This window comes from Polyergus mexicanus, unplaced genomic scaffold, assembly GCF_030449975.1.
Source record: "Polyergus mexicanus isolate NDT 795.1 unplaced genomic scaffold, iyPolMexi1.0 SCAF_12, whole genome shotgun sequence".
Taxonomy (NCBI): domain Eukaryota; kingdom Metazoa; phylum Arthropoda; class Insecta; order Hymenoptera; family Formicidae; genus Polyergus; species Polyergus mexicanus.
Genome location: NW_027223332.1, coordinates 6398980 through 6410253, shown reverse-complemented (window position 1 = coordinate 6410253; position 11274 = coordinate 6398980). Strand labels below are relative to the sequence as shown.

General features: G+C 37.4%; 1 protein-coding gene across 5 annotated transcripts in view; it reads left to right on the top strand.

Annotated features, from left to right (window-relative positions):
- Nucleotides 1–588: 588 nt before the first annotated feature.
- LOC138938185 (beta-1,4-glucuronyltransferase 1) overlaps nucleotides 589–11274 on the top strand; it is a 117310-nt gene continuing 106624 nt past the window's right edge. For all 5 annotated transcript variants that reach the window (XR_011447656.1, XR_011447655.1, XR_011447654.1 and 2 more), the window contains exon 1: nucleotides 589–940. Coding sequence is in view for 1 of the 5 variants with exons in the window: in XM_070304989.1 (XP_070161090.1) it covers nucleotides 836–940 (105 nt within the window). In the remaining 4 variants the exon portion in view is untranslated. The remainder of the gene's footprint in view (nucleotides 941–11274) is intronic.

Below are 11274 nucleotides of genomic sequence, written 5' to 3'. Positions count from 1 at the left end.
CGGTTGAAATTACTTTCGCAGATTTCGCATAGAGCCCAACGTTACTCACTTCTCAATTTATCGAGTCTGAAATTTTCTAATATTTTTTTTTCATTTCACAACGTGAAATAAAAGTCGAGGAATTGATCCTTATTCATTTCTTCGAGTTACAATCGCTTTTATGTTTCAATAGTTCTTGTATTTTTTTTGATAATTTCAGTAATGATTTTTTAATAAAAGGATCAATGATACACGATATAAGAAAACGTGTATATAATTTATAAGCGAGATTAGATTTATCAACCACAAAAACTTTTATCATTATTTTTACATACCAAACTCTTTCTCACATATATATAAATACATATTTTCAATATTATTAATTATACGAGTTTAACCGCATATTAGGTGAAAACATATTGTATGTCTCTCGCAAATAATAATTAGGTCTTATCTTACACTATTCTACTCTACTCGATCCCTGTCGCGACAGTGTAGACCTTCGCGGGATATCACGAGAAAACGTGGCGTTATCCGACGTGAAGGGTTGATCGATCCACCGGTTGCGCGCGCGCTTGTCGCATGCGCGGAACTGATCTGCCGACACGCTGCGGCGAGTTTCGCACGAGTGAGAGAGAACTGTCGCCGAGGCTGATAACTCATCAGGCCTGGGATACGTATCCGTAAATAAACGCACACAAGATTCTTTTCTTTTTTTCTCCCTCGGGTCACTCGGACGTGTCCCTCGCGTGCGGCGGGAGAGACTCCCGGGCGTGGTTGCGCGAGCGAGAGTGTGTGCGTCGTTGTCCGTCAGGACGTACCACGTCGATGGTACCACCACCGACGACGACGGCTGATGTACGGTAAACGTCGTCAACCCGAGTTGGCCGATTACGCCATCAGACTGCCGTCAAGCGGGGAGGAGGTCTGTCTCGCGTGCCAGCACACATCAATGGTTCAGGTGAGTAAGCGAGCGAAGCGCCCTACGAGCGATGACAAGGGGGTTGCAGCGGCGGCGCTCGTCGTCGTTCGGGAAATGACGATTGCACGCGAGTGGGGTTTTTGTTATGAGTGGAGAGCAGCGCTACTCGCTTCTCGTGTTGTCGTTGCTGGCGAACGTGTCAGCTGTGTGTCTGATAATAAGCGGACACGGCAAAGGTGTCATCACTCGAAGTAAAGCAATTCTCACGTGTTCGTGGAAGTAGCTTTTATTTCCATTAATTCCGTGTGTTCTTTTCATGTTTCCCACTTCATTTGATTTAGCGTATATAATTTTAGGTGATTGATATGTATTACATATATCTACAAGCTAGCGTCTAAATCCGTGCTGATTTTTAATTAACGTAACAAGTTTGTGCGACCTGTAACGTTGACGGTTAAGGTAGCTACCTTATTTCTAATTTATGACATCGATATACATAGGTATCTTTCTCTGCGCGGATATATAGTCTTCTATTAATCCGTAACAAAGAGGAGAGGGTAGTTCTCGAAGGGAGAGAGAAAAGAAACGAAGTGTCCGTATTTAAACCTTCAGCTTCTGCGGCAGCTCTTTATATAAATGGATAATGATTCTACAACGGTCGGCTGGATTCCTAGAACGGCGAATATGTACGTTACTACTGCCGAAGGGCAGTTCATTAACTGCCAGACGCCGGGTTCGATGAGAGAGTTACGGCTCGGAAGAGATAGAGGCGAACTGGCGTGCGCAACGTGGCTTTGAAGTGGCGAGCGCCTCGCGGGCGTCCAACGCGGAACAATGGGAATTATCTTCTATTTCGCTCGGTTCGATTCCCCTTTCCTCGCACTTCCTTCCTCTCCTCACCCCCTCCCCATCCCGCCCATTCGTTTATGCCCATCCGTCCCTCGATCCCACGCGCTCATCCATACAAGGATACCTGACGCTCTGTTGATTGGGACGCTTCAGGCGAGGCAATAATCGCGTCGGTTACCCGACCCTATGAAAGCTGTCTTAATGAATCGACACGAGCGTCGAGAAGCGTCGATACGCGCGCTTTCCCTACGCGCGTATTCATACTATATTGTCCTGCGGTTCAACGATATACTCGTGACAGATGAGCAATTGTCGGCTCGTACTAATTACGTCAAGAAACAAGGCGATACATTTCTATATTTCCAATATATCGATACGATAAATATAAATAGATGGAAGAAAAAAAAGAGGGGATATCTCGGGAATATATTAATAATATAATAATATATTAATAATATATTTCCGAGATATATATTTTATATATATATAAATATATAAAATAGGCGATCATATCTTTTATAAAACGATATTGTCACACATTGGTAAATATTATTGATTTATATCTTGCGAGCTGCAATGATAATGGAGATTGTACTATTTCAGAACAAACTATTAACACTTAAATATACGTCGCCCTTTATTGTGTGCGATGTACTCAATATCGCAGCTTGTTGATCGCTTGTGAATCGCGGCTGTATCCTCGGGGCAATAACTCAAATCCTTTTTTTTTTTTTTTTTTTTTCTTAAGAAGCACTCTCTCAGCTATATCGTTATTAATATTTTCCGCGTTATCAATATATATCGATATAAGCTTTATGCAAAGCTTTGTAATGTAATGTAGCTTGAGAAGCGTGCGCGTAATTGCTCGCAGCAATCGGTTACAAACAAATTATGATTATAGCATTTTATCTAACGACATTCTATCGAAATAATTGTCAATAATATAATTATCGCTTGCTTAATGCATAAACAAAGTTTCTCGAGCGCGAGCGATGATTTTATACATATTTTACGCTTCCATAAGTTTGTATATTTCATAAATGTCCGTGCAACCGACGATGGTTTTTTTCTAATTGCGAATTCATCGCACGTTGATTCGCCCACTCTGCTGCGTTGTCCCGTTAATTATCGGTGCCGCTCATCACTCTGCCTGGCAATTATTAACGAATAAATCTAATAATTAACAGCGTTTCACATTAATGGCCGCGTCGATATACGGATGATTATTTATGTAAACCGCGATTATTTATGTTTTAATTGTGGCGCATTTGTTATCGCACATCAGGTACGAGGTCCTTTTTGTGACGAGTTAGCTGACACAAATTAGTATTATGCTAATGGCTTTTGCATTAATACTAATAATAAGAACATTAAGTTTAAATAATAATTATTAATTGTTATTGTGCTTGCAAATATTAAGAGAAATATATTGTGTTATATATACATTGATTGGATGCAATTATTCATCGACTAGCGCACCGCTTTAATTATATTATCTTATAAATTTCCTACATTCTATATTATATTATAGATAGACGTGCATATATTGAGCATAAGAAATTAAAATGCGTTTTACTTCAGCAAATATCTCTTTAAAACAATAAAAATGTAATTTTTTTCACTGGTTTGTGATGTTCCGTTTTACGGAATAATTGGCTATGGCTATACGTTTCGTAAAACATCGCGGTTATCGAATGGGTTTTCATACATACAATGAATAATTACATATGATGCGTTGGTTCATATCTGAAAATTGTAGAGATAAATACAATATAAAGAGAAGATATTCGTGAGAGAGTTGTGTGTGTAATATTTGCATAGCAGTGAAATTTTCATTAAACCAATCAACGTTATTATTTAAAAAGAGCAAGATTTCAAATAGCTTTCAAATAATAACCGAGAAAATAGATTTAATAATGTCCTTTATAAATATTATAAATGTTATCAATGTTATCATAGTCGATACATGATCGACCGTCTGGAAAAATTTAAGAAGAGGATATAGTGCGCCAGGTGCAACGGTAACGTAAATGCGCTACCACTACATCTATGTAGCTAGGATTTTTTGCTCGCGTTACCTCGCATCGTTGAATGAGTTGACGAAAATCAGCATTCGTATAATCGGCCGGATGCTTGCTCGGCCGGCCTGGAGCGAAAATATAGCGAATACTCGACGTGGATACACCGTGGATACAGCAATCCCGAAACGATCAATTTATCCGCGGTCGAGTTACCCTTCTGTGCCACTGCTCTCGTTGATAGTATCTCCTGCCAACGAGCAGCATCCAAAATCGTTGGTTCGATCTGAACTATCGATCCCATGTATTTGGAATGTCCGATAGAGATATAGAGTTCTCTTTCTCACTCATATCTCTCTCTCTCTCTCTCTCTCTCTCTCTCTCTCTCAACCTCGTAACTTGTTTGATTTCAATCATTTTCGAGTGTTTTCAATACATTTTCCAAGTGTTTTCAACGCGAGGCTCACGAGCGCGACCAGGTATATTGTTTTATCGTTTCCGACTGTGTTTTCAATGGGTTGGGATGCATAGCGGATATGCGAATCGAAAACATTGCATTACAGTGCATGCCGAATATCGACACTGTCCGTCTGAAGTTCCTCGCGTTCTGTGAGAGACGAATTTTTTCTTTCTTTTTTTTGTTCGACGTCCGCGCATGCTAATACTGCATGTATTTACGGGTTTTCATTATTTTTTTTTTTTTTTATGGGACACACGACGCCGATTCTATGAAGTACGATCTTGGAATAATGTGCCATCACATTGTGCTAAATTTGATGAAGGGCTCTTATTAAACGGCGAACATACGTGTTTTCACATTCAGTTTATTGGATATAATATTTACAGGTTTTGAAATAAGAGATCTATGAGAGAGCAATTTAATTTTCTGTGCTCGAAATATCTATGAAAAATTTTTCTCTCTGCGCACGAATTGTTGTGTGTGCGTCTACGTACAAATTAATATAATTCAGATTGTTTGGTATTATTTGATTTATTTTTATATAGATTGAGGAGTATCTAGTTAAATTTACAATTCATTAAACGCGAATTTATCAAATATTTCTTCCTTGTAGATTTAAAAGATAGAGATAGATAGATACATAAATAGATAGATAGATAGATAGATAGATAGATAGATAAATATATATATATATATATATATATATATATATATATATATATAGAGAGAGAGAGAGAGACTAGGGATATATATGTCCAGAAAATAAATTATTTTAGAGAAAATAAATCGTTTTCATTAAACATCATTAGATTAAACATGTCTATAACTTAATTTTATTTTGCAAGATGTTATTGCAGAATTCATCGAATGCATTATTAAACACTCCTATAGATACACGTACATGCATTCCATTAACATAAAAGTTATTTTCACAATTCGCAAATTGCTCTTTTTTGAGATATAATTTTTTATTTATTACACCGGTGATGTATATATAATTATTTCTGGCTGAATTCTTCGTGTTAGTAATAGCTTTTTGTACATGAAGAGAGAAAGACAGTAATTATTCGTTGAGACGGCTCGGGATGATGTCGCGACATGATTTACATGTCGGAGAAACAGAAAACTCGAGTAGTAGGCTCGATTACTGCCGCGCCTTCCGGCTCGTCGTGAACCATCTTTTGCATCGTAGTTGGCTGTCAGTGACACGTCTTAGAATCGTAGCTTGTTTAATTATCTCGGCAGTTATGCAAAGCAAATACGTGCACCAGCAGGAAAATTGAAGATGCGCTAATTATCGCGTAAAGACGCAAAAAGATGGATTCAAGCGCGAGCTAGAGGAGCAGAGAAGAAAAAAGAGGGAAGAGACGAAGGAGAAAGATAGTTTAATTGCAGTGGTTTCGCTATACTTATGTGCGTGCATGTGTGTGTATGTATGTATGTGTGTGACGAGGATGATGACTCTCGTTCTTAACTTTTGATACTTCTGCCCGCACGACTTTGCCATAAGATTCATCTTCAAAGCGCCCCCATCGAAAGCGACTAACTAGCTTTTGCACTCATATGCAGTTCGTAATTACACGTTACGTTTCCGGATGACGAATTAAGGAGGCTCCTTGATATGTATTTCGTTGGATCATAACTCTCTCGCGACGGTCTTTAATGCCAAAGCGCGACGCAAATTAAAGAACTATTTTCATATGCTATGATGTGTACTTAGGGAAGAACTCTCGCCCTTTTTATCTTTCAAGTATCTTTCCAAGTATCTCATTTCCAATATCGTTATCCCATAAAATGCGAATAAATTAAATAAAGCCGTTAAAAATTAAACTAATAAAGTTACAGATAAGAAATTCAGTTTTACCGTTTAATAAATTTCTGTCGCTTTTTTTTAAATCCATTTACTTTCCACTAATAAAAAATGATACGGAAATTTATTAACAGATAACAAAGTCGTATATTTATAAGAGCGTATATTTTCATGGGCAAGTACGGCCGAAAGTTGCTAGCCCAAAAGCGAGTGCAAATAAACGGGAACATTGAAAGGGTGGCGCCAGAGTGATAGAGCGATTTTTTTTATCAGTACCTGCTTAGCATAAAACGGCTCACGGTAAAGTATCGAAATTCAACGCTGTCCTTATAGTTCAACGAAAGATACCGCTCTCGAGAGTTCGATAATACGCACGTCGGCCTATTTTCTTGGCGGAGAGGATGGGCGAGATTCGTTTATTATCGCAAACCGCATCTCTCACGAATGGCTCTTTTCAATCGACGTATCCGGCGGTTAGTGGTAACCGAGATGAGAAAGAGAGCAGTGAGGAGAGGAAAAGAGCGAGTTTTAAAGAATTTCCAATTCTCAGCTTTTCAGTGGTGCTTTCGGCATTGCGCTTGTACGCGAAATGGGTTAGCGTAATGAATGGTATTCAGTTTATTTTCGCGACCTAAGGTTGTTATATATACGCGTCGACGTTGAGCTAGAAGTAAAATGAAACTATGGCAAAATTCAAAGGCGATATTTAGTCCTTCTCCGCTATCTGCGCACGAAACTTTGCGTTTTCTCTTTCTCTACTTCTTTCTTTTTTCTTGTTATAGATTTGCTTTACTTTTATGTCATTCTGTAATAGCGTACTTTGATATAGAATAGAATAAAATATAATTTATCACATGTTTTTAGAGAATGATAAAATATATAATCGAGAAATAATAATATACGAGATAAAAAAATAAATATTCTTGACAGAACGTGGATTAGATCGATAACAAGGCGTACTATGGGATAAATCAAGATTGATATTCGGTAGAGTAAATGAAAACAGAAATATTCTAGCATGTGTAAATGTGAGAGAAAAAAATAATCTGTGATGGAAGATCACTAAATAATTTGATAAAGAAGAAAAATAAAAGTAACAATATTTGTGATATATCGATATAAGTATTTTGATATAATGATATAAGAGAAAAATTTGTTTTATGTAAATAAAACGGAAGATTTTGTAATGTCATTATCGAAATATGAAAAATTTAATTCATTAATTAAGTTAAAGAGCTTAATTTATAGCAAGAAGAATCGTAAATAAAAGAAGATATTTTCGCGATTTCCAATATTTTCTATCGAAGAAGCACGCAATCATTTATTAGCTTTTTCTTTAAGAGATACGTTTATTTTTCTTAAGAAAGATTTCTTTATATACTTTCGCGTTATATAATAAAAAAAAAGTTACTGAAAAATGAATGACGGATGATAGAACTGATAACGGACGACAAATTTCATTATTGATAAAGGCATGGTAAGATATTCAATATATCACGATTCTTTTGTTCTGTTATTCCATTAATAAAAAGATATATTGCATTCCGATATCTCGATAATCTAATAGTACGAACGGGGAACAGATTTCAAAAACTGCGAAACACCAACACATCGATTCGCGGTATTTGGGCAACGTCTGTTATTCAAACCGGATCTTTAACGGAATCCGAAACGGAATTCGGGTAACGTGAAAAAACATCATAGAAATCGTATGGGACTTCTTGGGGTGGTTGTCAAAAGTAATTTCGGCACGCATGCCGAACACTATCATGCATTGGATAATCCTTTGTCGAGTGTGCGCGTGCTACCTGAATTTTAGAGTATTATTGATGAGTGTATAAATATGGAATCGCTGATAAAACCCTAAGCTTTTTTTAACAGTTTCATCTTGAATTGAATTTCAGGAAATATTTTATTGTTCTCTAATGTCTCAAAGTTCTGACAATGAAATTTTAAAATTAAATTTTAAATTAAGATTTTAATTTCTGTTACGTACAGAGGGTCGTAAGTTGCGTACGTGAATATGTACTAATTGTTATAGAAGATTTAATGATTTACGGTACATTCGATGGGAAAAGGAAAAATCTAATTCTTAGACATCTGATTATTGAAACTGGTTTGAAAATTTTTAGAGGGGTGTTCGATTCTGAGGTTTTATCTCCGTTCGCGATGGAACTTTCGCTTCGTGAAACGCGAACGCGAGCGAGCATACCAAAGCTCAGGTACACAATTTGATAATGGGTTAGCTGTGTAATGTGCACACATTTACTCCGGTCGGCCCCAGCCGGTACACGCGCGCTACACGCTGCAGACTGAATCAGTGATAACAACGTGTTCGCATAATCAATCATGCCGTGACTCCACCTTCCGTACACACATTGGCATACGCACACAGTCTCTCTCTGCCAGTACTTCGCGTACCTACGTAGTATCAACGCCGTCGGCTCTTCGTGTATCGCGTAGAGGGAATCGTGTAACCGTGCGTTGGAGCAAGCAGCTAGTTGGACGCGCACACGAATTTTCATGGTGCTTGAATTACCATAGGTCGCTGGAACTTCGTATGCCGTATTAATGTACGTTCCATTGGCAGCTTGTAGCCTTCTGACCGTAATCGATACGCTCGCGATTTCTCACAAGAATAGTATTGCAATAAAATGTGCGCGATAATCAGATACAAGAACCGGTCTTATTAATCGGACAATTGTTATCTCTTTGTTATCTCTTATATATTTATCGCTATTATTATATTTTAGTGAAAATTATTTCTGCTTTCTATTTTTCCTTTCAATTGCATCATTGGTTCTTTAGCTTTTTACATTTGTATTAATGTGTGCGCTGTTCGTCTATGACTTCGAAAATGGATATCGATTAATTGTACGCGCTCTCAACGATCCTGCTGTTCGGTCGATGTTGATCGGCTTCGGTAACGCAAAGCTTACAATTAGTATAGATTCAGCGATCGATCTTTCTCTTTCCTCTTGTGTGAATCACCGTCGCCGCAATCGCCGCGTATTTGTAAACGACGTGCACACATTGCTTACTGTACAAAGCGTAGCATTTATTGGAGAACGTTAGTTTATGGTAGAATCGATTAACGAACGTTTCATGTCACTGTGTGACATTGTAATCACTGAACGGATTCTCCGTTCAGTGATTACAATGATAAGATCACAGAGAAATTGTTATACCGATTACAGAGAGATTGTGATTAAACAGCTTGAAATTCAAGATTTTGCTAATGGTAGAAGGAAGAGATATTATATCTTGAATCAGATGCACACACGCGTAATACTTGAATCGACATGTAAATACTTCACGAGAATTCGAGAGATTAGCTCGGAATAATTAATTTGATAATCTTCTCTGATTCTCAAATGTCAATATATATATGTATATATATCCTTCTCTCTCTTTTTCTCTCTCTTTCATGGATTTGGAGAGAGTTCCTTCTTCTCAAGAGTTCGAAAATATTAAATTCTCTCTCTTTATGCAGAGGCTGCTTCGGCAATCGTACGCTGTCGAGAGAAAAAGCGAACAGGAGGAAAAGAGAGTCTCGAGTGTTCGGGCTCCTTTCGAAGAACGCGGATTCGGGACACTTCCGGATGCACATCCTAATGCATTCTGATATTACTTTCTGCGTGGCGCGCGTCCGCCTCTCTTGCAATTGTAATGAGCGTGCGCTGGGCGCGACATAGAGGGATTTGCTGGCGGTAATAGCATGCAAACATCCTTGCGGAGGATACACGAGGACGTCCCGTATCTCCTTCCCGCTTTTCCCGCAGTCGTGCGTGACGTTACGACGAGTTAATACATCTGCCTACCTAGACACGTACGCTGGCACAGTGTCCTCTCGGGCGAACCTTGACGACGGTTGGAATTTTCTCGCGTTTTACACCGGCGTGCATGGTTGCACCCGTGGTTTCCACTCCGGGTTATAAAAATCCCTGCAACTGATGTTTTCCCTCGACGTCGACGTCGACGCCGACGTTCTACGACCTTCCGCGGATGTTAGCAACTAACGTGTACAACGAAGGACATGATGCGACGAAGAAACGTCGACGAGTTTTGTCGACGTAGCACATGAAAGCTTTTAATAATCTCTTTATATTCATAATTGCTTTTATTACGCCCAACATTATACCGTCTTATCCTTTAATTTCAATTTTATATGTTTTTATATATTTCTTATTGTATTATTGTGTTTGTGCCATGTTAAATTTATTATTACGTTATTGCTGCAACATTATACGTATAATGCTTTGGTTCTTAGAAGAATATTCCCAAAAGGAAAGAAACTTTTAAACTTTTTCTAAACATTTATACAAAATTCTTCTCTTTGCGACTTACGTCTTAATATATTCCAAACATTGCATTTTATGTTTCTCTTAATTATAGATTAATCGTACGATTAATATTACGTGACGATGATTAAAACATATATGTTAAAAGGGAATTTGACGCTGATACCATATCGTATTAATGAAAATATGCTGCAAGATTACTCTTACTTCATCGCGCGACATTTTTATAGATTTTCATACACGGAGATGCAAACATCTCCTTTCTCTTTACGCAAAACAAAGATGGTTGCGTCGTCAAAGTACTCGTTCATACTTTTTTCACAATAATGATACGGCAAGCAGCGAGATGGAAAGAAAACATGGTAGTGGAAAAATTGCGTTTACCGAACAAATTATAAAAAAATAGTTATGACGAAATTGTGGTTGCTACGTTATACGTACCATCGTCATGTGTAATGGTAGTCTTTCTCAGGGAGTGCGCTCTAAGAAAAATATAGTACGCCAGAGTTCGCAAACTTTTGGTTTGTCGCTATCGCTGTTTTAAACAATTCTGTAAAACGCCGCTTTCTCCATATTTTTTGCAACATATGTTTATATACAAAAAAAAAAAACTGTCACTTTTATATATTATCCGTAAAAATATGTAATGAGTGGAAAATAAATTTAATTTTCTATATTATTAGTTTGTGGGAGCGTTACAAACTGGAAGTACATAAAATTACATCGATATTAAATAATCGAGTCTCGGATTAACAATCAACTTTTTTTTTTTTTATACTGTAGCATCATATCAAATTACTTTCGTAATTAAATTGCAATAGTTTTTTAATAATTACTACATGAAATATCAATGGATGCAATATAAATGAAGCATCTTGGATAAGATTTAAAATTAAATAATGAATTGAAAGTAAATGGGTTAAAACTAGAGCTAA